The sequence below is a fragment of the Podospora pseudocomata genome (genome assembly GCF_035222375.1).
Source record: "Podospora pseudocomata strain CBS 415.72m chromosome 2 map unlocalized CBS415.72m_2.2, whole genome shotgun sequence".
Classification (NCBI taxonomy): domain Eukaryota; kingdom Fungi; phylum Ascomycota; class Sordariomycetes; order Sordariales; family Podosporaceae; genus Podospora; species Podospora pseudocomata.
This window is the reverse complement of record NW_026946366.1, coordinates 2888709-2915189: the sequence shown is the minus strand read 5'-3', so window position 1 is coordinate 2915189 and position 26481 is coordinate 2888709. Positions and strand designations below refer to the sequence as shown.

The 26481-nt window shown below is 53.3% G+C and overlaps 12 protein-coding genes across 12 annotated transcripts; 8 read left to right on the top strand and 4 right to left on the bottom strand.

Moving 5' to 3' along the window:
- Positions 1–1952: 1952 nt before the first annotated feature.
- On the top strand, positions 1953–3181 carry QC762_213150 (uncharacterized protein; the record flags this gene model as incomplete). Its single annotated transcript, XM_062888211.1, has 3 exons — positions 1953–2044; positions 2100–2134; positions 2234–3181. Exons 1-3 carry the CDS (start codon positions 1981–1983, stop codon positions 3179–3181), a joined length of 1047 nt encoding a protein of 348 aa, XP_062746425.1. The 5' UTR covers positions 1953–1980.
- A 26-nt stretch (positions 3182–3207) lies between these two features.
- On the bottom strand, positions 3208–5290 carry DES1 (sphingolipid delta-4 desaturase). Its single transcript, XM_062888210.1, has 2 exons — positions 4536–5290; positions 3208–4474 (listed from the first exon to the last, which is right to left on the bottom strand). Exons 1-2 carry the CDS (start codon positions 4728–4730, stop codon positions 3491–3493), a joined length of 1179 nt encoding a protein of 392 aa, XP_062746424.1. The 5' UTR covers positions 4731–5290; the 3' UTR covers positions 3208–3490.
- On the top strand, positions 4609–5309 carry QC762_0045980 (uncharacterized protein; the record flags this gene model as incomplete). The annotated part of the gene is given in 3 exon segments (XM_062883420.1): positions 4609–5100; positions 5111–5255; positions 5305–5309. The coding sequence occupies 2 exon segments, from the start codon at positions 5120–5122 to the stop codon at positions 5307–5309; spliced, it is 141 nt and encodes a 46-aa protein (XP_062746423.1). The 5' UTR covers positions 4609–5100; positions 5111–5119.
- A 584-nt stretch (positions 5310–5893) lies between these two features.
- Positions 5894–7202, top strand: QC762_213130 (uncharacterized protein; the record flags this gene model as incomplete). The annotated part of the gene is made up of 3 exons (XM_062888209.1): positions 5894–6166; positions 6221–6515; positions 6578–7202. The coding sequence occupies 3 exons, from the start codon at positions 5894–5896 to the stop codon at positions 7051–7053; spliced, it is 1044 nt and encodes a 347-aa protein (XP_062746422.1). The 3' UTR covers positions 7054–7202.
- Positions 7177–9715, bottom strand: SCS2 (phosphatidylinositol-binding protein scs2). The gene is made up of 8 exons (XM_062888208.1): positions 9630–9715; positions 9079–9534; positions 8940–9010; positions 8849–8871; positions 8716–8774; positions 8543–8658; positions 8356–8478; positions 7177–8234 (listed from the first exon to the last, which is right to left on the bottom strand). Exons 2-8 carry the CDS (start codon positions 9116–9118, stop codon positions 7824–7826), a joined length of 843 nt encoding a protein of 280 aa, XP_062746421.1. The 5' UTR covers positions 9119–9534; positions 9630–9715; the 3' UTR covers positions 7177–7823.
- A 32-nt stretch (positions 9716–9747) lies between these two features.
- Positions 9748–11448, top strand: QC762_213110 (uncharacterized protein). Its single transcript, XM_062888207.1, has 3 exons — positions 9748–10303; positions 10376–10583; positions 10641–11448. The coding sequence occupies exons 1-3, from the start codon at positions 10219–10221 to the stop codon at positions 11302–11304; spliced, it is 957 nt and encodes a 318-aa protein (XP_062746420.1). The 5' UTR covers positions 9748–10218; the 3' UTR covers positions 11305–11448.
- Positions 11449–11825: 377 nt separating this feature from the next.
- QC762_213100 (uncharacterized protein) lies at positions 11826–12789 on the top strand. The gene is made up of 3 exons (XM_062888206.1): positions 11826–12212; positions 12269–12479; positions 12536–12789. Exons 1-3 carry the CDS (start codon positions 11971–11973, stop codon positions 12620–12622), a joined length of 540 nt encoding a protein of 179 aa, XP_062746419.1. The 5' UTR covers positions 11826–11970; the 3' UTR covers positions 12623–12789.
- Positions 12786–15122, bottom strand: QC762_213090 (uncharacterized protein). Its single transcript, XM_062888205.1, has 5 exons — positions 14722–15122; positions 14334–14653; positions 13723–14275; positions 13268–13667; positions 12786–13213 (listed from the first exon to the last, which is right to left on the bottom strand). Exons 2-5 carry the CDS (start codon positions 14545–14547, stop codon positions 13049–13051), a joined length of 1332 nt encoding a protein of 443 aa, XP_062746418.1. The 5' UTR covers positions 14548–14653; positions 14722–15122; the 3' UTR covers positions 12786–13048.
- A 120-nt stretch (positions 15123–15242) lies between these two features.
- On the top strand, positions 15243–16489 carry ALTA12 (60S acidic ribosomal protein P1). The gene is made up of 5 exons (XM_062888204.1): positions 15243–15455; positions 15540–15617; positions 15709–15847; positions 15916–16321; positions 16401–16489. Exons 1-4 carry the CDS (start codon positions 15387–15389, stop codon positions 15960–15962), a joined length of 333 nt encoding a protein of 110 aa, XP_062746417.1. The 5' UTR covers positions 15243–15386; the 3' UTR covers positions 15963–16321; positions 16401–16489.
- Positions 16490–17850: 1361 nt separating this feature from the next.
- QC762_213070 (uncharacterized protein) lies at positions 17851–23209 on the top strand. Its single transcript, XM_062888203.1, has 3 exons — positions 17851–21389; positions 21454–21780; positions 22023–23209. Exons 1-3 carry the CDS (start codon positions 18824–18826, stop codon positions 22961–22963), a joined length of 3834 nt encoding a protein of 1277 aa, XP_062746416.1. The 5' UTR covers positions 17851–18823; the 3' UTR covers positions 22964–23209.
- On the bottom strand, positions 23111–25058 carry SCJ1 (DnaJ-related protein scj1). Its single transcript, XM_062888202.1, has 3 exons — positions 24670–25058; positions 24520–24608; positions 23111–24458 (listed from the first exon to the last, which is right to left on the bottom strand). Exons 1-3 carry the CDS (start codon positions 24742–24744, stop codon positions 23351–23353), a joined length of 1272 nt encoding a protein of 423 aa, XP_062746415.1. The 5' UTR covers positions 24745–25058; the 3' UTR covers positions 23111–23350.
- A 108-nt stretch (positions 25059–25166) lies between these two features.
- On the top strand, positions 25167–26481 carry QC762_213050 (uncharacterized protein). The gene is made up of 2 exons (XM_062888201.1): positions 25167–26143; positions 26207–26481. Exons 1-2 carry the CDS (start codon positions 25441–25443, stop codon positions 26377–26379), a joined length of 876 nt encoding a protein of 291 aa, XP_062746414.1. The 5' UTR covers positions 25167–25440; the 3' UTR covers positions 26380–26481.

Below are 26481 nucleotides of genomic sequence, written 5' to 3'. Positions count from 1 at the left end.
CAAAGATATCAACAATTAGCGTTCGTGAGAGCGCGAGACATATATCAACTGCCTCTCTGGAGGATTGAATCCAGCGATCCGATCCGAAGGCCCTGGTCCGAAAATCATGGACAAAAACCGATGCCGAGTCTAGGAACAAGCTGTTGGCGACGTCGATCGACCGCAACCTTAAAGCCGTCGCGCAACGCTAACATTCGAGGCACGCGCAGGTAGACCTGGTGATCGTATGGCTCTATTGCTGCTCAGCTCGTGGTCTCAGGCTATGGCAGTTCACAATGATAAAAGTTTCTACGCAGATCGAGATCATGTACAAGACCTGCTCTGCTGCTAGGGCTGGTGTCGGCGACGACGTCATGCCCTATATGGGGCCAGGTACTCCTTTATCAACCCCGCATTGAAGTGGTGGGCAACGGCTCAGCCTCTCACAAACGGCCAAGTGGACGGGTGCCATTCTGGTCCATTTTGGTAACACGCCATAGCCCTTTCAGCCGGGTGGGTGTCCTTTTACAAATTCTCGCCAGTTCAGTGAAACCCACGATAAGCAGCCCTTAGCCCTGGTCTGTCGAACCATCACGCCGCGCCGCTGGATCAAGGAGAGCACGACAGGCACTCGGATACCTCGAGTGCCACGAAAACAGGCAGCTGGGAAGTTATACCAGGCATGTCTTTGCCTCCGTCTTGCCGCGTGCTCTCACAATATCTTCTCGGATGCATCGGGACAAAGTATGAGAATATACCGCACCGGCTTGGGCCGAATGCTAGCCTCACCAGGGACAGCCGTTTGCCGAGAACCCAGCTACCCAGCCCTGTCAGCAAACTCAGGGGCAGGTGTGTGTGAGTGTGCGGCGTGGGCTGTGATCACGAAAACTTTTCCTTCTGGCGCTCTGACGGAACTCCTTCATCATGCGATACCAGGGCCCGGGTTGTCTGAGACTGGTTGAGAAATCAGCAAAAAAACGGCGCAAGACAATGCGACGAACAGATGAAGAAAAAATATCGCTTCGCTACCCAGCATATACGCAGTAGTCTTGAGGCCTGAGTGTCTTGTCCTTATACCAACGGCTGCATGACACGTGGTGACGTGTGGGTTGGGTAGGGGTCCTCTCGTCCCGAACTTAACCCATCTTCCCCTTGTGAGGAAAACCGCGTGATGGGTTGCAGCCAGCGAATGAGTTTTTCTGTATGGCTTACTATGCATCGCTGCAGTACCAAAAACTCTCACACTTGCTGCCGCGTCACCCATTATCGAAAGGGGGAGATGGAAGATATTGTGATTGTAGAGACTGCATGCCACAGACATAACATCGGAGTTATCCTGCTCACATTACCTTTCGGTCATCTGCGCAGGAACCCGATGCTGTCACTGGCTGGGCATTGCGCCTCTCGGAGTTTGGCTGGCCCATCACGGTCGCCCACGAGTCTGAGCAGCCACACGCGTGGGGTGGCAGTCTGAGTAGATGGTGGCAGGATGAACCTCGAGCGAGGTTTTTATCAATCTTGGCTGCTCTTTGGGTTTCAGTATTGATACGTGTGCTCCAAGGCAGAAGTCAGTCCTGTAGTGATGAGGTGACTGCTGACATAACCTCGTGAACTGTGTTGTATGAGGCACCCTTGAGACACCAAGGGACATCTCAAGGCGAGCATCTAAATGCTCAAAACCATGGTTACTAGATTGTCTTTTTGGCCGAGACGCAGCATCTTTCTGCTGGAAAATATGGGCCGAGCAGCAAACAAAGTATCACTTACAGCCCAATGATTCATCAAGTGTTGTTTAACCCTCTCATAACTAGCATATACGGTAAGAAAATGGCTGAGAGATGTGTCGTGTGATTGGAAGATTTAATCACTGTTTGCAGCAGGGTTAGGGTCTGTATAGTAAATCCAAGTGTATGCTCTGGCATTATCAGATCAATAAACATACTTATAACGTCTCTTGTATGATTGTTGGGCGGAATCATTTCTAGAACGGTGTTAGTTGCGATGACGCCTTCACGCCCTGCCGACGACCGGCTTGTCGGGTTTACGTTGGAGATACCCTATGATGGTGAGTCACAAGGAGTAGTATTTGCTAATATGACTGAAACTAAAATCTTAATCAGTGGTCAAAACACCAAGATTGATGGATCAAGAGAGTGTTTGACGGTAGCAAAAATCGAGGTTCATTGATCCAACGCTCACCATGGCCGACCAAGACAACTTCAAACCCAACGGCTCAGCCTACACCCTCTCCCAGGTCTCTCAGTATCTCTCCTACGTCGGTCTCGATAAGTCATACCACCCTTCCTCCCACCCCGTCCTCGACCTAGACTACCTCACCACCATCTTCCAAGCCCAAATCACCTCCTTCCCTTACGAGAACCTCTCCATCCACTACAACCCCTTCCACCGCATCCTCCTCGACCCCCAACACCTCTTCACCAAACTTGTCACCTCCCCAAGGCGCGGCAGAGGAGGCTACTGCATGGAACTCTCCATCTTCTTCTCTCACATCCTCCGCGCCCTCGGCTTCTCCTCGATTCACTACTCGGGCGTCCGCAACCGCAACCGCACAAACGGCACCCCCCAAGGCCCCTACAACGGCTACGTCCACCTAGTCAACATCCTCACCCTCCCCAACACCAACCCAGCCCAACAATACGTCCTAGACGCTGGCTTCGGCGGCGACGGCCCAACCTTCCCCCTGCCCCTAACCGAACACCTCATCCACCACAACACCATCGGCACCCAGCAAATCCGCTACACCCGCGACTGGCTCCCCGACCAGCGCTTCCGTGACGAGTCCAAGGGCGCGCTCAAGCACTGGATCTACGAGTACCGAAACTCGCCTGAAAAGCCCTGGAACAGCTACTACGCCTTTGTGCCGGAGCACGAGTTTACCGAGTTGGATTTTGAGAACCTGAATGTTTTTTTGAGCGAGTGCGAGAGGAATCATCAGACGTACACGGTGCTGGTGATTCGGTTTCTGAGAGGAGGGGAGGAGGGAGAACAGAAGATAAAGGGGAAGGTGATGATGGTTCAGGGGGAGGTGAAGCAGAATTTGGGAGGGAGGACAGAGTTGGTCAAGGTTTGTAGGACCGAGGAGGAGAGGACTGAGGTGTTGAAAGAGGTGTTTGGGATAAACTTGACAGAGGAGGAAAAAGGGGCGATACGGGGGTGGGCGTCGGAGTTGAAGGGTGAATAAAGACGTTTATTGCTTTTGTTTCCAGTTTGCTGTTTTCAAATATTAGACCACCTAGATAAAATAATGCTCATAAATTCTCAAATGTATACTTACTCACCCATTACAATAACCTATCAGCCCAAAAATTAAACGCACCTCATAAGCAATGCCATTGTACAATACACCAATGCTCTTGCCCCGTCCGTCTAGTCTAGGTTCGTTCGTATCAAACCCCTTTTTTGGTCTCGTTTCAACTCCAGACTTACTCATAACCCACAGTGAGCAAACAGATGTCTCCCGAAACACATCATTAACCCTTCAAAAACAAAATCAAGCCTCAATCTCCTCAGCTGTCCAATCCGCCACCTTGGCCTTTGCAGCAACATTTCCACCACCCACAACTCTCCCTCCCTGCTTTCTCTTGACACGGCTCGTCATGCCAATCTTGTCATCAAAGATGAACTGCCAAAGCACATACACCCAGCTCTCGTGTGTAGGCAGGGGATCATAAAACTCCTTGGCAATCTTGTTCAACTTGGGCAGTCTAGTCCAGGGGATCGCAGGGAAGTCGTGGTGCTCATTGTGCAGACCGACATTGTAAGTGAAAAAGTTCAAGATGCCGTAGTAGCTGTAGGTCTCAGGAAGAGGGATCTTGTTCTCGGGGTCTCTGGCTTCGTCCGAAATGTGCTCATACACATAGTGTTCGGCGATGAAGTGCCCTGCTGTTGGGTGGAGACTGCCAGCCAGGAAGGAAGACAGGATCAGATACAGGACCGAGTTGACCGAGAAGTAGTTCGGGAGCAAGGCAATGAGGGCGTAATCGAAGGACAGCTGAACGGCAACGTTGAGCCAGTGGACCCAGGTGAAGGGGACACGGTAAACGGCCATCGGGCGGAGGGCGTAGAATAGGATCTGGAAGGTGCAGAAGAAGGCCTTGCCGAGGATCGAGTCGAGGAAGACGGCTTCAAGAGCGGTAGGCAGATCGGTATCGAGGCCATCAACTCCGAGGGACTTGTGATGTGTCAGGTGGTAAGGCCTGAACGAAGCACTGTAGGGCAACCCTATAGGAAGGTTGGCGAAGATGGCAAAGAGGCGGTTGGCCAGGGGCGACCTGAAAGCGAGGTTGTGGGAGATCTCATGGATGGCCAGGAAGAGATTCTGGTTCGAGGTAGCGCCAATGATGTAGGCGACCGCCCAGAACTTCAGGGACCAGAAGGGCGTGTCTCGGAGGAGGTGGGCGCAAAGGATCTGGAGGGCAACGACGCCGGCGACGACATATTTCGTTAATGGTTCGGCACCACATAGTTTCAAGACCTAACAGGACAATGATTAGCGATTGATGCTTTCTTAACGCAGACACTGTGCTCAAACATACCTCAGGGTGCGCCTTGATGATGGCCAACCTCCGCGTCCGGTGTGGCTCTTCAGTATAAGTCCAGAAAAAGTCATGTTCCTTCTGGTCGTCCGCGTTCTTGGTGGGCGCCGTCGCGCCGTTGGCGTGGCCGTTGCTGATGCCATTGGCAGCCTTTCTCTTGGTCGTGCCGTTGCTCGTAATCGTTGTGGAAGCCATGATGGGAAATCCGAATGCGTACTGTCAACGTCGAGAAGAAACGAGTGAAGCCGCAAGACCAGCTTGACGGAAAAGACAATCAACAAAAAAAGGTTGGCGCAGGGTCGGTAGTTGTGAACCCTTGAGGTTGCTCGCTTGGGTTCCTCCGTCCAATTTCAACAGTTGGCGGTGGCGGACAGGGGCTCAGGTCCCTCAATTGTGGGGTATCTGATCTGCTGGAGCCAACCAGGAGGGGCCAGTGGCCCATGCTTCAAAGATCTCCAAGATCGAAAAAGGGGTTATCGTTCCAGAAGCTCGCCTGTGCCTGTGAAAGTGGGCTGTCCATCCGAACTGGGCGTTGAAAAGTGGTGTGTTGGACAGGATTGTTTTTGTTTTTGAGGGTTTATGAGATGTTAACCAGAACTTCTTGTCCTTTTCGACATTTCTTCCTTGACCAACACGGGCAGCCAACTAGAGAACCAACAATCATTGGGATAGGCAGTTGGCAAGCCCAAGGGGCAGTGTCAACAATGAAGACCGATGGGTGTAAGTGATATTGCCCAATTGGTTGGTGTACCCATTTCTAACCACCCAGTGTAGATATTCAGCAATAGACTTGAACGCATGACCTAGAAATCTCTTACAACACCTTAGTTGCAATGACGCCATCAGCAAAGCCCATTCGGTTGGAAGTCCTGTCATCGCAGGTTAGGAGCTGATTACGAAGTGACAACTTCAAGGGTTGAATTGGCCGCGGACTCATATCCTGCCTTCAGCCTTCCAAGTGGAAGGCGTCTTGTGTCTTGGTTGCACATATCATCATGGTGCTGGAGCTATGGCCAACCAAACAAGACACCACAATATCCTTCCTGTGGTACGGTCTCGAGCCTCGTCCTATCTTTCACGAACCAGGAAACACCATAGAAGAGGGGTAACAGTGGGGGTTGATACAAACCCCTGTCTGTTACCTACCACGACCTTCTCATACCGGATCTGCATCACGGGAGCTTGCCGTACCGTTTGCTCAGACGGCGGCCTGCTATTTCGTACACTATGTTATGCCGTGCTCCGGGTTCAGCAAGTGGTGAACTATTTAAGGGCAGTGTCTCTCGGCCATCTCTCTTCCCTCTCTTCTACAGCCAGACCCAATTCTACCCATTAGTTTCTCCGATCGCCTTTTTAATATGTCACCGCCTACTGATCTCCCCGAGATGGAATACCGCTTCTTGGGCCGCTCCGGTCTCCAAGTTTCTGCCATCTCCCTCGGCGGCTGGCTGACATACGGCGGTCATGTCGACAGAGAAGGCACCTTCGCCTGCATGAAAGCCGCCTACGACGTCGGTGTCAACTTCTTTGACTGTGCCGAGGTGTACGCGAAGGGTGAGTCCGAAAAGGTCATGGGCGAGGCCATCAAGAAGTTTGGCTGGCAAAGAAACGATCTCGTCATCTCTACCAAGGTACACTCCTTTTACACCAACCCTCATGCCTGAACCCTACTAACGGAGAGAAAGATCTATTGGGGCTCAGCCTTCAGCACCAGACCAGTAAACAACATTGGGCTCTCCCGAAAGCACATCATCGAAGGCATGAACCAATCCCTCGAACGCCTCCAACTCGACTACGTCGACTTGATCTACGCCCACAGACCAGACAGAAACACACCCATGGAAGAAACAGTCCGAGCCTTCAACCACCTAATCGACATAGGCAAGGCCCTCTACTGGGGCACCAGCGAGTGGGACGCAGACGAAATAGCCGAAGCACGCCACTACGCAGATAAACTCAACCTCATCGGTCCTTTAATGGGTACCCCCCTCCCCCTTTTTTTTTCCCTACCCCTATGTCTCCTCTCACTAACAAGGTAACAGAACAGCCCCGGTACAACATGCTCGAGCGCCTCCGCGTCGAATCCACCCTCGCCCACCTCCTCCGCACTCCCCAATCCCTAGGCCTGACCGTCTTCTCCCCTTTGCGGCAGGGGATCCTCTCAGGAAAATACAAATCCGGCATCCCGCCCGACTCCCGCTTCGCCCAAACCCAGCTCGAGTTCATCTCCGGCTTCTGGAAGCGCACGGGCAAGGAAGAGTTTCAGGAAATGGTTGACACGGTCTCCAAGCTCGAACCAATCGCCGAGCGGTTGGGCGTGAAGCAGAGCGTGCTGGCGTTGGCGTGGGTGCTGGCTAACAAGCATGTTAGTAGCGCCATAACAGGAGCGAGCTCGCCGGAACAGGTGTATGAGAATGTGGAGGCGTTGAGGGTGTACAAGTTGCTGACGGAGGAGGTGATGGGGGAGATTGATGAGATTTTGGGGAACAAGCCGCCAGCGGTGGTGATGAGGTTCTAGGGTAACAGGTGGGCATGATGGCTTCCGGGAGACGTATCCTGATCTCCCTTAACAATTCTGTAATTGTGGCACAAGCTCTATGGCTAGGAAAAGAAAATACAGTATAAAGCCTACGCTTAGCCGTTTGCATTCACTCCTCTATCGATACACATGTTGGCGTACTGCTAGCGTAGCAAAGGTAATAATAAGAATAGCTGTCAATCTGCGCACAAAGCCCTTTCCAGCCCCTGAATGTAAATTCCCGAACACGTTATGATACACACACCAATATCAAAGCAAACAGGTGTAACCAATTAATTTCATATTCACAGGCAACCACATCCTTGCTAGCTAATTGCAATAATACTATCCTCGCTCTCATCATGCCGCTACGAGAAAAAACAACCATCAGAAAGTCAGTGGTATTTTGCCATGAACTTGTCGTCCAGTCAGAGACAAACAAACGACACTGGACACACACACACACAGAGAGAAAGAGAGAGAGGGAGGGAAAGAGAGAGAGAGAGAGAGAGAGGCACCGAGAGACATAGACATAACAACGTATACCATACGTCTACCCATAAATAACAAAACAGTAAAACAACAAAAGAGAGCTCCGTGTGGGGGTATGAGGGTATGGGGTATGGGGGAACTAATGATGGGTATGGGGGGGGGGTGTTGTAAAGATAGGTGGTGATTATTTGTGATCCGACGCCGCGCCTCAATGTAGCAAGAAAACCAACAACACCGTCACCTTTTGGCCCACGCTTTCCAGACCGGCTGTATACTCTCTAAAAGAAGAAGTACGCCAACATGAAACTAACAAAGCACAGGATGGCCACGACCTTAACGGACACACCCTCGGTACCTTGTCTCGTCGCCTGGGCGAGCTCGGGCTGGGAAGGCTTGCTGTTGTCTGCCTCGGAGGTTATAGCTGCCTTCCTTTGTCTGAGTCCACTTGCTGCGTCGTTCTTTAGCTGGGCAATCGTAGCCTCCGCCTGAGCGAGCTTCGCCTTGATCTCTTCGTAGGTCTCGACGGCTGTGGTCTTGGCGGCGGCCACGGCAGATTCGGCGACAGTTGACCCAGTCTCCTCCCTGGACTCCTGCTCGGGTTGGCCTGGAGAGGTGTTATCGAGAATGGTGGATTCATCGTGCGGGGAAGAGTAGGCTGGAGGGGCGGCATTGGGGGTATCCTCATGGCCCTATACAGTTGTGGTTAGCGCTAGTCGCCCATGTGACGAGGGGATCGCGGGGATGGGATGCGAATTTTTGCACCCATTCACCCCCTCCCCCGCCACGGAGAAACCAAGTGGGATAACATACATTAGCAAGTGAACGACGGGGAGGAGTCGACACCGCAGGTTCCGCGTTTCCGTCGTCGTTGGCGGCGAGCCAAGAGACTCGGATCTTTCTCTCTTGGATTGCCGACTTTGGCACACCGTCCCACTACAAGAATAACTGGTCAGTATGGTATTGATTTTTTCACCGCCGGCTGTGAAGAGTGACCCACAATCTGCTGAACGTTGGTGAAGTCCTTGTCGCCGGTGATGGTAACGGACTGGACGAGGAACTTGTCACGGCACTTGGCGTCGGCAGGAGGCTCCTGCTTCATGGCCTGCAGGAGGACTACGTGTATGTCAGCCACCCGCCCCAACTTTCCAAACATGTCCACGATGTGTCTACCTGAAACTTCGACTTCATGGCCGGGCTCAACACGACCAGAGTTTGGTCGAACACAGTACCTGTGGCAGTTAGCAACACCACTCTCGCAGGCCAATGTAATTATTGTGGAGAATCGCGAAGTCTCGAGACGTACTGCTTAGGGGCTGTCGTTTTAACCTACAAACAGGAGGATCCGGTTAGCCACTTGAAAAGTGAGATACAACTTGAAAGACATCTTGATATACCTTGAAAGCGATTGGCTCTTTGTTGGTGTTCTTGATCTTGAGGATCTGCGCGACCTCGATAGTAAATGGCCCTAGCTCGGTCAGATATGGTCCTTCGAATGTCTCTGTGGATGTTGGCGATCTGGAGGACACAACGTACTGCGGAAGCCGAGCTCAAAGGGTTCAATCTCGACGGACATGATGACGGTATAGCAAGGTCTCGGGCGTGCTCAAAAGAACGTTTAGATGTTTGTGGATGTTTGCTGCGACCGTTTTGGTGGAGCCGAGGTGACGGAATCGCGCAGCGAATTTGGGGGGTTTTCAATGTTCGTGCACCAAAGGGGACGCTCGGTGTGGTGATATCGTGCGACGACAAGGCTTTCGTCAGGATTGGGGCGCGAAGAATCTACCAGAGAAGGCGGACGGTGGAAGAGATGGGAGAGCGGCGGAGAGTTGTTGCGATGAGAAGGCCTGTTGGTTAGAGCTTGAGATATGAGGTGTCTTACGACATTCCGAGCAGAGCGCAGCACAGCACAGTGACGGCAAAGTTGCTTCTTGGCCAGGTTTCGACCCCTTCTGATTCGAGCCTAGGGCGATCCGGGTTCGTGGGCCCGTGCTGATTATCCAGCGTGTCAGTGACTTTCCCAGGTGGAGGGTTTGGGCTGGGCTGCCACCAAGACAGCTGTTCTTGGGCTCCAATTGGGTTGCTACCTGAGAACACTGGGGCCAAAATTACTAATTCAACCACTGCCAGAGTTCAGGACATCAAGTCGACATGCAGTAGAGTAAAAGTACAAGTTAACGAGTACATATGGCTCGCCAGCAGTATCTGTGATATCCAACCTATTTCGAGAAGAGAGAGTTGCCGGCATATCTGGAGTGTATAAAACGATGGGTGCTATCACATGCCGCGCCCCCACTGTTTCTACTGGTTGGCCTCCTGTGATGACGTGCACCCTTTCAACCTACAGCCCAGGCTATCATCCTAAGCTCAAGGTTGAGGCTGACTGCTAACAACCGAATCTTTTGAATATCAGCTTGCTTTTGAGCAGTTCAAAACCAGGTCCCTGTATAAAAGCTAACACCGGTTCCATTGTGGGGCACAGGTTTTGAACAGTTGAACGTTGTTCAGCCTTTTCGTCTTATAAAATTTAGCTTGATTTCGTGTTAGGTATTCCCCCACTCGACAACCAACAACTCCTCAACACCACCACCTGCCCTTGATCTTGGCATCTACTTTCACTTTCACCACCACCATTGCCAATCATCAATTAAAACAGAAGCAACACTCTCATTTGAGATGACGACTGCCGATCTTGATGTGCTGCTCTCCATGGGCTTTGAGCAGGCTCGTGCGGAAATCGCCGCCAAGAAGACTGGAAACTGTAAGCCTCACCGTCACGGACACATCTTGTCATGCCACTCATTTTCAGCCCCGGTTCTAACACTCAACGCAGTGCAACAAGCCCTTGATTGGCTAGAGGCAAACCAGGATAAGTCCTTGGAAGAGCTCCAGGCTCAGAACCAGGCCTCAGCTGAGGACGAAGATGAAGATACGACTGGTGCCAACATCCCTTCTGGCGAGACCGCAAAGTCCTTGGTTTGCAACGAATGTGGCAAGAAGTTCCGCAACCATGACCAAGCCACCTTTCACGCTACCAAGACGTTCGTATCCAATCTTACCAGCTTCTCATTTAGTTCACATGGCTAACATCACCCAAGAGACCACCAAGACTTCTCCGAGTCCACTGACGAGATTGCCCCGTTGACAGAAGAGGAAAAGAAAGCTAGACTAGAAGAGCTTCGACAGAAGCTCGCCGCGAAGAGAGCCGTCCAGTCTGAGGCCGAGAAGGAAACCGCCAAGCGCAATGAGCAGATTCGTATGAAGGCCACCAAGGACTCCCAAGAGCTCAAGGAGGAGCTTCAGCGCAAGGAGAGAATCAAGGAGGCCGAGAGGAAGAAGCAAGAGAAGATTGCCGATGCCGAAGCCAAGAAGCGCATCAAGGCAAAGATCGAGGCCGACAAGGCAGAGAGAAAGCGCAAGGAGGAGGAGGCCAAGGCTCTCCGCGAGGGTAGAGCACCACAAGCCCCGGTTGTGGCTCCCGCCGCCCCATTGTCTGCTCTGGGAGGTAGTTCTGCTTCAGGCTCGTCCGCCGCCACTGCTCGTCTCAGGATTCAGACCAAGCAGAAGGGCAACTTGATGAAGACCTACCCAAGCGAAACGACTTTGTTCGAGGTGGCTCACGCTGTGGAGGAGGAGACTGGTGTTCCTGTGCAGAGCTTCCAGATCAACTTCCCACGGAAGACATTCGAGGCTGGCGTGGACTTTGGGTTGACATTGAAGGAGGCCGGTTTTGTGCCCAGTGCTGCCATCATTGCCAACTAGGCTTTTGTCATAAATCTTATGAGGTATGCTGCCAGCGTCTAGATAGGAAACGATAATGGAGGGGCAACACTGTGTCTCGAAAGCCGATGGTTTATGTTCTTAACTGGATACTCAAAATAAGTCCCCCTCCTCATTTGATGTATGTTTGCGTTCTTTCACAAGGTAGGTTAGGTTCATTACCCCTGAACACCCCCATATGTGTACTGAATAGGTGGGGTCACCATCCAAGTCAACATTTCAAGGGCGCGCCTTGAAAGTGATTTTCAACACATCATCCAGTGATCCAACAAACCTGCCTAATTCAGTGCCAAGTCCCAAGCTAGCAGGATCCCCAGAATCAACAACCTAAATCAAACCTTCTCGGCCCAAGAAACCTTCATGTAGGCTGTACCCGTAGTTGACAACCACACAACTTCCCCGCGGCGGCCCCGCACCGCCAATTCAACCCCTTGCGGCGATCGTCGGCATTCGTTCGGAAGAGGCACCACTTCCTTCTTGAGAGGTATCACTTTCCGCAGTTCGGTACATATCCGCCCATAACCGCAAGCTGCTCACTAATTCAACCCATTCGGTGCATACTAAATCGTCCGCTCCTTCTCTCAAACTTGCATATTCCTCCGTCGGCCGCAATCGGTGTATCTATCAAGTCAAATACGACTCCACCTTATGGCATCACCTCACCTGCGCTCATTTGCAGCTTCAACCTTTAACAGACTTGCTTTTCTTTCTTCCAAGCCCCCAACCAGCAAACCTAGTTTTGGTTCCTTTTCTTCGATTATATCACCTATTAGATTTCAACAGCAACCCATCAGAACAATGTCCTCCACCGAAGCCCCCAAAAATGTAGAATGGCTCGTCGTCATCCCCGACTTCCCCGGTGCTCATGAGAAGCGTCTCGAGGTCCGGCCGTATGTTTCTTCCCTCCCCCTCCTCTCACAAAGTTACCGGATACTAATGAATAAAGTCAACACTTCGGCGGTCTCAAACCAGCTGTCGATTCTGGCCTCTACAAAATGGGCGGTGCCGTCCTCAACGAGCCCCCCCAGGGTTCCGACCCGACCAAGTTCTCTTTCGCAGGCAGCACCATCGTCATCAGCGCCGCCTCCCGGGAGGAGATCAAGGAGGTGTTGAGAAATGACATCTACGCCAAGGAGGGAGTCTGGGATGTGGAGAATGTAAGTTTCCTTCTCTCTCAACCCTTACCACGATCGTGCTAACAGCATGGGAAAAGGCCCAAATGTGGCCCTTCCTCTGCGCCTTCCGGTTCCCAGTCCCTGGACAGGACGAAAAGTTCCCTGACCCTAATACCAAGCAGTAGGAAGTTGGTGTATGTGGTGGGGAGAAGAGAGAAAAGAGAGTGTGCATTTGATGATGTCCATGAATGTGTTGCGCCGGAATTTTAATTCTTCGTCTAAAATCACACACACTCAGTACAATAGGCCCCTGAGACCACGATAGACCAAATATGATTAATTAATGTCGGAACCAATGGTCTAACTGCAATCCCGAGCTCGCTAGGAAACTCTTCAAATGACCCAAAGTAAAAACTATGGCGGCTGTTCCTGTCGAACCTCAAAATCCATTATGGCACGCCATAATCGCAGTGCTCTAAAATCAGCTTCGGGTATGATTGCACCCAATTATTGTCATCAACCCGTTCATAACACCATCAGCAACATATCTTCGCGCAAAACCATGCTTCCAAAAACCCGAAATATCATACAACCGAAACGAACATGGCCAGCTAGCTATCAGCACTGCCATCTTCCAGTTCTTCCGCGGCCACCCTGAGCTCGTAGCTGAGGTCAAAGCACTCAGCCAGCAGCTCACTGACACTTCCCTGTCCCTCTGGAATGTCGTTGCCAACCATGAACTTGCCATCGACGCGCATGTTGTCGATTGAATTAAGCTATTGATTGTCAGTAATTAGAAAGTTGGGACATTATGACACAGGGCAACACACCTTCATGCTATAAGGATATAACTCCCTAACCGAGCTCACGCCTCCCGAGTTTTTGACCTCCACCAGACACCTCTTCAACGTCTGCAACTGGTTGTACACCGGTAACAACGCCTCTGACACTGGCTCAGACGAGTTCATCAGGTAATAAATGTAGCCGTAGCTGCGTCTGATGAGGTAAAGCAGCGTTCGTTGAACGTACAGTTCGGCAGGGTTGCCCTCGTCGTCGACCCAGTTCCCGTCTACCCTACTCTCGTCAATCTTGTCGAGCTCTCGTTGGAAATCGTACAAATCGGTTTCTCGGAGGGACCAGGCTTGCGTGATGGAAAGCTTTTCAAGATCGTTGCGCACACCGGTGAGAATCTCGTATTTTGTTCTGAAAGCTTCAGGTATTTGCCCCTTTCTGCGATCGTCTGCGTTAGTTCGGGCGTCCCATTATTGAAGGGCGCATGACGTACCTCTCCAACACGATATCTGACCACCTCAAACACCTCGCCAGAAGTGCTGAGACTAGGTCGCTGCCACGGATTTCGTTCCCTTCTTCATCAACAAACTTGCCATCCACTCTGGACTCTTCAATCTCCTTGAGCTTTGCTTGCAGCTTCTGGACTTCGGATGTGGCGAACTTTGTCTTGGTGTTGGCAAGCGACATTGATCTCATGATAGATATTAACCTCTCATAGACGGCCTGCAAAGGTTTATCCAGCTCGTCCAGCTTTTCCCGCAACTTTGCAAGCATCGTCTTGCATAGCTCTTCGCGTTTGGAAAGGAGTTCGACCAGGTATGGTGAATGTTGTGCGTTCGCGTTCTTCAAGATCCCATCCAACCTTCCCAGTGTATCCGAAAGGCTGTCGAGATCTTTTGGCGAGAAGAGACCGGCTTCTGTGAGATGATCGAGGAGTCGCTTCACAGTCGAGGTCAGGGCATAGGCGGCGGGAACGTCGGTCGTTCGCCCAATCGTCATAAAGAAAAGGGAGATGAGTTGGAAACAGCTCTCGAGCACCTTGTCGACTACGAGCAGGTGTTAGTACAAAGCAGTCCGTTGGCGCTGATGTTGTGGTTCGCATACGTCTGTTCTCCCCTGGATGTGCCCCTTTTCGGACCTCGTTCAGCAGCTTGACTTGTTCCACCAGTTCCTGGTAATGCACCATGACATCTTGGCTCCGAATGTACTTTGTTCGGTCCATCTTTAGGAGCAGCAGTTGATCCCGGATAGCCGTGAGCTTCTGCAGAATCTCCTGCTCCCGCGCATCGTTGGGCATGGGAATCGCTGGGGTCTCCATCTTGGGTGCAAGGTGAACTGAGAAAAGGTGTTGATGAAGACTAGGTGGACTGGCCGGTACAAACAAAAGAGGAGAAGGGCCGATGATGGCTTATATGTATTCCCAGCTGACAGTGGGCAACGGATGGTCAGTGGCAAAAGCTCGCGAGGAAACAGCTCTCGCTGGAAAACCCACCGGGATCTGGAGGAGCTTGATCTCCTGCCCTGGCCAACCTTGCTCTTGACCAACCGGTCACTTCTTTGCGCCGCACGACTGGCAGCACTTCTTTCGGCTACGAGGTGAACAAGGATATCAGAGAGAGTCAATTATCGTATTCGGTCATACGAGAATGGGTGAATTCGATGCAACTGCGCCCATGTGGTGTTTATTTGCTTGCAAGAGGAAAGATCTAGATTGGAATTCAGCCTCTGGACGATGTGCAGGCCCTGTCCGCGACGTCAGTTGTGGTGGGGGAACAGAGGGGAGCTTCAATGGCGGGGCCGGTCTTAGCAAGGAGATCGATCAAAGGCCCGACTGGGGTTCCTGGCAGGCCACAGCGGATGGCTCAGCGACTGCCCAAGCCAATCAGAGAGAGCCCGGACAGCGACTTCTTCCAGCCGTTGCCAGCCGGGCACCTTGACGAATATCCACTTTTGCTCTCCTAGACCGACAGGCGGCGGTCAGCTGCGCAATGACCATTGCACACCTGCCAGCTGTAGGGCCACGCTATTCTCTTTTTGTCATGCGCACAACTCTTAATTTCTCCTCTTCGCGAATTTCAAGCTTCGGTATCTCGACATCCCACGACAAAAAGTCATTCGAGCATCAGCACCTTGCCGTCTTGACAAACCACATTCAAAATGTCTACCGCTGAGCTTGCGACGTCCTATGCGGCCCTGATCCTCGCCGATGACGGTGTTGAGATCACTGTAAGGAGAATCTTCTGGTGCCCCGCGCAATTCTGCGATTTACGGGGCGATTTGGGCGGAACTAGCGACTGACTTGCGAAATAGGCCGACAAGATCCAGACCATCATCAAGGCCGCCGGCATTGAGGATGTCGAGCCTATCTGGGCTTCCCTTTTCGCCAAGGTACGAAACACCGAGAACTACGCATTCCGAACGCGGGCACCGGCCACGAGACGATTAGATGACTGACTTGGGTTGTTTTGCTGTGATACAGGCTCTCGAGGGCAAGGATGTGAAGGACCTTCTTTCCAACGTCGGCTCCGGTGGTGGTGCCGCCCCTGCCGCTGCTGGTGGCGCTGCTGCTGCCGCTGGCGGTGCTGCTGAGGCCGCTCCCGAGGAGGCCAAGGAGGAGGGTCAGTACTCCCACCCTGGGCTTCCGGCCCGATATGCTCTTGAATATGGTGCTAACAACTTGCTACAGAGAAGGAGGAGTCCGACGATGACATGGGCTTCGGTCTCTTCGACTAAACGGTCAATATCGGCAAGGCGTGTTTTTGACTCCTCGGGTTCCCTTTGTACTTCCAAAGCTTGCCTGGATCTTTTGCGACGGCGTATCGCATTCACGACCATTGGGATGGGTGCATTGATATCAAGGGTTCTGGTTCATCGGCGTAGCTTACACGGGAAATTGAGATGTGTTTAAGCAAAAGTGGGATGGGCTCGGTCTTGCGGCCTCTGGCAGTTTCATGGACTGCGGGCTCGACACCGATGGTACCTCCACAAGAGCCCTGATTCCACGGCAAGCTTGGTTGCGGCTTGGGCGGTTAGTTGAAGGACTACCCTCGCCACATCAAATGGGAATATGACAAGTCTGATGATCAAGCTTTGTGCGTGCTTGGCAGTGACTTTTCGAGCTTCCATGAATGTGAGATCAAGGGTACAAATTACGATTAACCTCAGTCTTAGGTTTGCGGAACTATGAGCCAATTTATCGACGACGAGAGCTTCGCCTTCGGAATACAACATCAACATGACGTGTACGAACCGATCAAGCCCTTCACCATCGCACTCCTATTCTAGTCCACCTATGTTGAATAGCCATCACTCGTCAGCTCTCCATGTCTAGATCGCAGTACCCCATAGCACGGCATGTCAAGGTCCCATCAACTGCCGCTTCCACTCTTGTCTATAGTATACGCTTCAGGCCACTTGATATCAAAAGACGACGGTCACCTTGGTGTCATCCTCTCCGACCACAGTCCCACAGTACATGAGGCTCTGCTTGGGATACTGGCTCATTTACAGTTGGTACAAGTATGGTCATGTAACGATAGAAGACTGGTCCATACATAGATTGGCCATAACTTACAAGACACCCAATCACGAGCCGTTTTAATACCTTGCCATGGCCCCTAACGGTCATGTATCGAGAAGCAAGCTCAGCCTCAGCCTAGTACTCACTCAGCCACCCGAGCCGCTCCGGGGTTGAAGAAGTCGGTCATTCGGAGCTGAGGATCTGAGACCGAGAGGCCCCATGGTCAAATCGGCCGGAGTAGAGCGGCCTCTTCTCATGGAGCAGTTGTGTTTCGTTTCGTGGATTTTATTGCCACGGCATCACACAAGTAGAGATTTCAGCTCACAGCCTGTTTTTCGTGGAAGCGATGTGTTAGTGAGCGAGACCCAAAAGGACGCTAAAAAAAGACATCTTGGCATTGTAGCCTTGGCTTCACAGGCAGTGGGGTAGATGACGAAATATGTCTGACCCGCGCGGTTCTCACTTGCTGTGGTTTTCTTTTGGGCCTCGACACATTGTCAGGCAAAGAGGCAGTCACTGCAGTATTCACGCAGGTATTTGGAGATTCACTCTTGTGGGGATCAATCTTTTCATCCTGCAGAAGATGGAATGCATTGTTTGACTGCAAGTTCATTAGATGTAGGTATGTAAAGCCCCTGGACGAGAAGTCAACTGCAGCGCGGGGGAGGGGTAACTGACGGAACATCCCATCAGCTGCTCTTGTTGCGATGAATCTCCCGACGGGAATATAACAGTCACCTCACCCCCCTTCACCGCCTGAACCACCTTTTCCCATATCATGACCGAGTCACAGGGCTGGGTTCATCCTGAGCTGCCGTTCGTTTTGCCGTCCCATGGTCGCAGTTCGAGTGAACTCATGTGGGGCCACCTGGTCAAAACGAGGAACGCGCGTGGACCCAGAAGCTTCCAAGCTGGCACACACGATGCGATGAAGGTTCCAGGATGATGGACTCTCGCACCTCTCTCGATCATGTTGAATCTTGATCAGACTGGGTTCATGAGGTAATTCGTCTGGATTCCCAGGCAGTGTGACCAGACGGGTAGCACTGCTGCTAGAAATGCAGAGAAGGTGTGGCTGCATGGTGGTTTCATAGGCTGGGACTTGGTCATTGCTCTCGCAGTAGCTTCGATATTGGATCACATTAGATATCCCACTGTGTGAGAACCTCTTGCTGCCGGCTTTGATGATGGAGGTGCGGTTGGATTTTTCTTCCGAGAAAAAGAAGAGAGGCTGGACTGGTCCAACTGGACATGAGAGCGGCGCAGGCCATTGAGAACACAGTCTTTTTCCACACTAGGCAGTCATATCTCACTCAACGAGGCCGCATTTTGTGACCGTCTTCTTCAGGACCCCGCTCTGCTCTCCCAACGGCGCATGGCGCAAAGTTTCGTTTCCGTTGTTTCGCAACGCCGCTTTCTTTTGCCTTCTTTTAGGAGAAGAGGATCATAGTATAGTCTGTTCGCATAGGCCGTTGCCCCTGACCAACATGGCGGAAGCGCCAACAAGCTCGACCTGGGTTGCAGACCAACATCGGCATCTAAGAGATAGCTGGGAGAGCCTATCGTGTGATACATGATCAAAGAGGGGGAGAATGTCAGGTACACGGCCGGAATACCTCGCAAGAGAGCCCACAACTGCGCCTCGATTGGGTTTCCAGCGAATATTCCTTGCCCTGCGTAATAAGTCACTTTAGTTACAGTTGCTTACAGCGCCATAATGCATGCAGGTGTTGCAGGGCCAAGGTCTGGCTTCTCTCCCGTCGCTGACAAGGCATGCGCACTGCCCAGCCCCCAGTGCCCCCCCCTCCATCTCCTTCCTTCGGTCCACATCCCACCTTGCGGGCTCGCTCTCTTATAGCAACAGCTCAGCCTTTTTCTTCCCACCCCGCCCTTCCTTTCCACTTGTTGGAAATTTCTCTGCAACTTTTCCACATTTTTGTTGTTAGTCTTTTCTTCTTTTTTCGTGATACCCACATCGCGAGTTTTGTTTCGTATCTCATAACTACTACTCCCACTACTACCGCTACTACCCACCACTTGGGTGTGACCCAACACCGACCCAAACTCGCCCACCATGCCCGAGGTGTACCGCGAGTCCCGTTACGCCCGGGACACGTCGCCCTCCGACGATGAGGGCTATAAGAGAACCACAGTGCGTCGGTACAAAGTTGGACCGGTCTCAGTGGAGAAGACTGATCGGGTAGAGCGCGAGCGTGAGCGCGATGTCGAGGTTGTGGAGGAGGATCGCCGCAGCCGATATGGTGGCGGCAGCCGTGTAGGCCGGGATCGGGAGGACCACATCGAGGTCGACCGTCGGGTTGAGAGGGTGTACGTTCCCGAGCGTCCTCGCTCTGCCTTCGAGCCGTCGCCTCACAGTGCCACCTATGTAGAGCGCCGTGAGGTAATCGAGCGGGAGAGGGAGCGCGAGCCCAGAGACGACTTCATCCGGGTCGACCGGACCGAGTATCGCGATCGCGGCGGGGACAGGGACACTGTTGTGGAGCGGGAGCGCATTATCGAGCGGGAGCGGGATGACCGGGACTATGACCGGACCCGCACCGTGGTTGAGAGGCAGGTTGTGGAGCGAGATGACCGGAACAACGAGTATTGGCGTCAGGATATCACCGACCGCCCCAAGGTTGTCTACGAGTCCAAAGAACTTGTCCGAGCCGAGCGCGATCGCGAAGATGCCTTCTCGCCGAGGACTCCTCGTGACTGGGAACGCCGCTCATACTGGGATGAGGACAAGCAGACTGAAGTCCGAGTGGAGAGGAGAGTCGAGCATCGGGATTCCCACGGCGGTGAGGTTGTGGTAGAACGCCGGATTGAGGAGCGTGACCACCGTGATGATGACAGGTACAGCGGAGAGATTGAACGCTGGCGCAAGGAGACGGAATACTACGAACCCGTCGTCCAGCCTGCCCCCATCGTCATTCGCCAACGTGCCCCTGAGCAGAGAATCATTGTTCAGGAGGCGCCCCCACCGCCGCCTCTTGTCATCCGTGAACAGGCTCAAGAGACCAATGTGGCGATAGCCCGCATCCCCACTCGGGACGAGGAATACTATTATCGCCGGGAATCTCGCGAGCTCGGTCCTTTCCGTGGAGAACGTGAAGAATACGAGGTTGAACGCTATGGCGAGCCTCACCGCCACCACCATCATCACCACCACAGCCATAGCCGTCACAGCCATCATCATGACGGCTACAGCGATGCCGAGTCAGACAAAGAGGTATATGTCAGACGGAGAATCGTCAAGCGTGAGGAGTCGAGCAGTCCTCACAGGAAGCGCCACATTGCCGAAGGTGCTCTTGCTGGCGCAGGTATCTCTGCCATTCTAGCATCTCGCCGCAATGCCCAGGGTGAGCTTCCTGAGAAGCGTGGTCGCAAAGTCCTCGCTGGCGCTGCCCTGGGAGCCATCGGTACCGAGGTTGCCAGACGCGCTCACAGCGCCTACGAAGACAGGTATGGAGAAAAGGACAAGGAGATCATCATCAGGGAACGCTCTCGGTCTCGGCATGGGCACTCGCGTTCGCGCTCTCGTTCGCGGTCACCTCACTCTAGGCTCAAGACAGGTCTTGGTATCGCCGCTGTGGCTCTCGCAGCTGCCGGCGCTGCCAAACTGTACCAGAGCAACAAGGTCGAAAAGGAGGAGATGGCCCGCGGACGCCCCGTCCACCGTGCTTCAAGCGACAGCTCCCGTTCCCCCAGCCGCAAGCGATCCAAAAGCGCAGCAGCCAAAGCCGGACTCGGCACTGCCGCCGCGGTTGGACTCGTCCAGCATTACCGCCACAAGAGAAGCAAGTCCCGCGATGGTAAGAGCCGCTCCCGATCTCGCCTGCGCACCGGCGCCGAGATGGTAGCTGCCGGTCTTGCCGCCGCCGGGGCCAAGAAGATGTACGACAAGCGACAGGACAAGAAGGAGGACGAGCGCGAGAAGGAGGCGCTGAAGCGTGAGCGCGAGCTCAGCGATGAAGAGCACTATGCGCGCGATGAGGAATCCTATCGCCGGCGCAGCAGAAGCAGAAGTTTACCTCGGTCCGGACCCACGTACCCCGACGCTGACCTTCCACCCACTGATCCTGAATTAGGCATGGTTGAGTACGGGGCGCACCCCCTGTATGCGAACCCGGCCCGTCCCCACGATCCTTACGGCGCGGCGATGGGACCGGCTGCCGCGGCAGCGGGGTATGAATCCGCGGCGGAGGAGGGCCGACACCGCGGACGGAGGAAGAGGGGCCACCGAAGACGATCGAGAGGCGATGATAGTGATTACTCGGCCGACAGCGAGCCCGAGACTGACAAGGAGAAGAAGAGGAGTGGCAGTAAGCTGAGAGACTTGGCTGCCGGAGCTGCTGCGGCTGGCGCTGCGGCCTTTGGCATCAAGAAGGTTCGTGATAGCAAGAAAGAGAAAGAAAAGGAAAAAGAAAGGGATAGAGATGAGAGAGACCGCGATAGGGACTGTGATAGGGATCGTAGCAGGAGAGATCGTGACGAAGACCAAGACCGTGACCGTGACAGGAACAGAGACCGAGCTAGGGACAGGTCTAGGGACCGAAGCCGAGATAGGAGCTATGACCGTGACATCGAGCGGAGGAGGGAGCGGGAGAAGAGCCGGGGCAAAGAGCGGGACCAAAGACGTGAGTAGAACTGACTGTTTTTCCAGAAAGCTGACTTGGAACCATCTACTAACGTGACACCAAGGCTATGAGGATGAGGACGACTACAGACGAACGCCATCTCCAGCCCATGCCTCGGGCGGATACTATCAACCACCGCCGCCGCCGCAGCCTGTAGTCAACAACGGCTTCACCAACCATCCCAACTACGTCTCGGACAACCTCCATCAGCAGCAGTACCAGCCCTACCGCCCACCTGACTACACCGGCTTCTCCCCTCAACCGCCTGGTGTCCCGCCCAACTCGGCAGCCACCAACAACGGCATGCCACCTCCCCCTCCACACCAGATGCCGCCGCCGCCAGCACCCCAAGGTCCGCCACCTAATCAACCCCCAGGCCCTGAACATGTGAGTAATGAAGCTTCTCATGTCGTTGGTCGTTCCATCCCAGCAACAGCTGCAGCTGCAGCCGCTGCCTATGCAGCCACCGTCGCCACAAGCCCCCGCCCCAACGTAGAAGGCGATAAGAAGGGTGCGTCTGGTCTCGGTGTTTAGCCCTTTTGCCCCATTGACATCACAGACCATCCATGATATATACCCTGCTGTGTATCTTCACAATCTAGCTCTCCTGAATCACTAACTTTGATGTCTTAGATGGTCTAAACCACAAGCTCACCCCCTTCTACTCCCCCCCAACATCCCCCATCATGACCCCCCAAACCGAAACCGACGACCCCAACGACGACATCCCCGGCACCCCTCGCACCGCCCGCTCGGTGGTCTTCGTTCCCCTGTCCCCCAAATCCCAAGCCACCCTCCGCCGCCACCGCGAAGCCCAGGAAGCCGCAAGGTCAGACGCAGAAGAGGACAGCGACATCACGCCTCCTTCTCCCCTCGGCCCCACCACCAGCAGCGACGATGACAAAGCTCTTCGCAAGAAATCCAAAGCGGTATCAGATGACGATGAAGAATCTGCCGTGGAGGAGCTGCCAGATCGGTTTGACGGCGAGGGGAGACCGCTTACCGCCCAGGGGCATGAAGACAGGCGGGGTGGGGTGCACTCTAGGAAGGGGTCGTTTGAGTACCGCAGTCCAAAGGGACCGAATGGGCTGAACATGATGGGTGATTGGGCTGTCAGCGGGACGGAAAAGGAGACGGTGGAGAGGATTGTGCAAAATGTCACAGGAGTCTTGGAAGGGAAGGGGAGTTGGATGGGGTTGATTGGGGGTTTGCTAAGCGGCAATCTGTTGCAAGGTGGTCACGGTGAAGGAAGCGGTAGTCGGGATGGGAACAGGGATAGTAGAGACAGAAAGGGCAAAGGTCGGGGTCACGATCGGAGTGAGGATGAGGGTGATGATGAGGACGATGATCGGTATAGAAGGCGGAAGAGAAGTGATAAGAGACAGACGGAGGATGAGCGGGGGGAGAGCAGTCGGGGGACCAAAAAGGGACGTCACGATTCTCACGATTACGACCATGATGACGATGATTATTACGGTGATGAAGATCGAAAGCGGAGGAGGAGTAGGAGGAGTAGTAGGCGATATCACAGGGATGATGATGACAGTGATGATCGGGAGAAGAGGAATCGGTGATGACTTTTAATGACCTTGCGTTTCGGCTTTTTTATTGCTTTTTTTTTTTACTTTTTTACTTTTTGTTTTTTTGCCGTTGAGTTTACGTCTTGGTTTCTTATACATGTTGTTTTGTTGATTTGATGTTTTTTATCTTTGGCTCAATATATCAATGTCTGTTGTTTACGTTAGATATGACTTTGCTTTTTTGTCTTTATGGAAACGGATCACAACTCAGGGGTAATACACACACATATACGACTGGAATATCCTGATCTCTTGTCTGCTGTTACGTCCACGTAATACATTGTAATGCCACATATTTATAAAGATGAAACCCATCTAGTTTCCGCTCTCTAGCTGTTGGTGGAAGAAAAAAAAGAAACCGCCTTTACCAAAAATATATCATCATAACTCTTCATGCTCCCGCTCCTGCTCCCTGTCCTCATGCAAAACAACCTTTTCTGGCCTGCCGCTATCCTTGTGCAGATCCACCCCGTTCTTTTGCCTGTACTTTTGGAACAGCGCCCACAGCTCCTTCTCCATCCCGCTCTCCATCTGGTCTGGCAAGATAACCATGTACTCGACGTAGAGGTTGCCAAACTGGGTCTTGTGGTAGACGCTGTCCCCGTCCTCGTCCCAGATGGGCATACCCTCCCCTGGCACCGTCTCGACGTGGCCGGGCTGAATGATCTCCCCTCTTTTGCGCCCTAACCGTACGATATGCCCGTCCAGGTGTGTGAGATTTCTGGTCCAGTCGCCCATCCAGGCCTCCCGGACAGACAGCACCTCCTTCCAGTAGAGATCATTGCCCTTGCGCCTAAAGAACACACCATCCACATGGTCCGGGTTGTCCTCCTCCAGACTGGGCTCCTTCTCAACAAGAGTAACCAGCAAATCACCAGCCACCCAGTCCGGGCTCTCGTCGGCCTCGTTCTCATACGCGATCCGCACCCCATTAGCCATGCCCCGCTGAATAGTAACCGACACAGGAGTAGGCTTGCGAACAACCCGCTCGCCACCGCAAGCCTTGCACTTGTGCTTGATGGACTTGCCCCTCCCACCGCAGTGATCGCACTGCATCTGCACCTGGGTGACCATCCCGGGCGCGATCTGGTGCCTCACCAATCTGACACCCTGCCCGTTACAGGCATGACATTTATGCACCACCTTATCCGCCGCACCGGTCCCCTCGCACTCGTCGCAGATTTGCTGCTTGTCCCACTGGAACTCTGTCGTTTTCCCATTGTAAAAGTCTCGCAGGGCGATGCCGACCTTGAGCTCGAGGTTGGGGCCGCGGCGCTCCCCAGGTCGGTTGCCAAAGTGGCCGCTGCCGCCGAAGAAGCGGGAGAAGAGGTCGAAGGGGTCGTGACCGCCGCCCTGCCCGCCGTTTTGCTTGCGCTGCTTGTAGGCGTCGTAGCCGAGCTGGTCGTACATGGAGCGTGACTCTTGGTCGGAGAGCGCCTCGTAGGCTTCGGAGACGAGGACGAACTTCTCGTGGGCCGTGTCGTCACCCCTGTTTTTTTCAAGGTCAGCATTGGCTGCGCAATGGCTGAGGCTCACGGAGAGAGACGTACGGGTTCTTGTCTGGGTGGTATTTCTTGCTTAGTTGCCTGTAGGCAGACTTGATCTGTTTCTCCGTTGCGTCCTTGCCGACACCGAGGACCTGTGACACCAAATGTTAGTTTATAAACTTGCGACGGGGAGACAGAACGGCATAAACGGACCTTGTAGTAATCCTCGCCCATGACAACTTGCGCAAAGGCAAGCAGCCCCAAAAGGAGCCCCTTGCCGAACCTCATCTTGACCGTATGTGTCGTGTGTGTCCCCTGCTGTGGGAGTCTGCGGGTGTACTTGAGTGATAACTTCAGGGGATTGCGCGCGAGGGCGCCGGCGTGGTGAATAGGTGAACCAAGTCTGAAACGAGTGACAAGTGGCCGAACGTCTCCTGATATAAAAATTTAAGGGAGAAATCAGACGGTGGTTGCGACGAAATTTCGTTGGCGCTCCCAAGAGTAAAGTACACTTATACAGAATCCCAGGGCGGCACCCATCAGCTCGCGGCACGGCGCAAGAAGAGCTTCCAATGCAGACAGAGTGGCCATTGGGAACATGTAAATCTTATCGTGCGAGTCTGATTGGGCACGCACCAGCTATCTTCTTATCGCTGGACACTCCCTGGTCTTGAACTTTAACCCTAACCCACATCCCGGCAAATATCGGCCAAGTCTTTCGGGTACAAAGGGAGGAGGGAAAAAGGAGAACCCTTGAGGCTTCTGTTTCCTGCCTGGTGCGATGTACAGCTTGATTGGACAGGCTGAAGCGTGTATGAGTCGCCCTACTACTGTGTAAGAGTATATATATGGACCAAACACACCCCTACCCCTCAGTACGTCCCTTTCCTTCCCAGCTCAGCTCACTTCTCAATCATTAACTTTTCCCACAGACACCTCTCCCAAATTGAACCACTCCAAGTGAACACCGCCACCACCACCACCATGCCCGTCATGAAGCAAGAATACTCCCTCTGGGACATCCTCACCTCCCTCCTCTTCCCCCAAAAGTTCATCCTCCTTTCCCTCACCTTCCTCCCCCGAACCATCCTCTCCCAACCTTCCCTCCTCCTCCCCTGGAACCTCCCCCACCTCAAATCCCTCTGGTTCACCCGCTTCTGGTCCTTCGTCGGCCCCCAAGTCAGAGAAAACTCCTCCGCCCTCGTCATCCCCCTTTTATCAGGGCACATCTCCAGGGGCATCACCCACCCATCCCCAATCCACCCCCCCCTATCCGGCACGGTCCTCGAGATAGGCCCCGGTTCGGGAATGTGGCTCCCCACCCTCTCCCAAATCCCCTCCATCACCAAGATCTACGGCGTCGAGCCAAACGAGGGAAACGCCGCTTCCCTGCGCCAAACGGTCAAAACCGCCGGGTTGGAAGGGAGATACAATGTCATTCCCGTCGGGATCGAGGACCTCGAGGCGGTGGCGCATATCGAAAAGGGGAGCGTGGACAGCGTCATGACCGTCATGTGCCTCTGCTCGATCCCCGAGCCGCAAAAGAACATCAAGATGCTGTACGAGTACCTCAAGCCAGGCGGGAAGTTGTACGTGTACGAGCACGTCAAGACTTTTGACGGGGAGCTGCCGGGGCAAGGGGAGCCCTGGGAACCCAAGCAGCCAAAGTGGCTGGGGTGGTATCAGTGTATGTCTTCCTTTTTTTGTCTAACAATCATCTCAAAAGCATCACTGATCCTGAGATAAACAGCCTTTATGAACATTTTCTGGCCTCACTTCGTGGGTGGCTGTGAAATGTGCAGAGATACATCCAAGTACCTCCTCCAAGACGCGGGCCCGTGGCAAGAAGTCGATCTGGCCCAACCGGCCAACTCGCCTTGGTTCCAGACCATGCCACACATCATTGGTGTCTTGACAAAGTAGGCCAGAAGTAGACCAGAAGCCAGGCACAAATGGAAAAAACACGCATGGCTCGTGTATATAACTGCCAGATCATAGAGATATTTGTTCATCACAACACCGCCC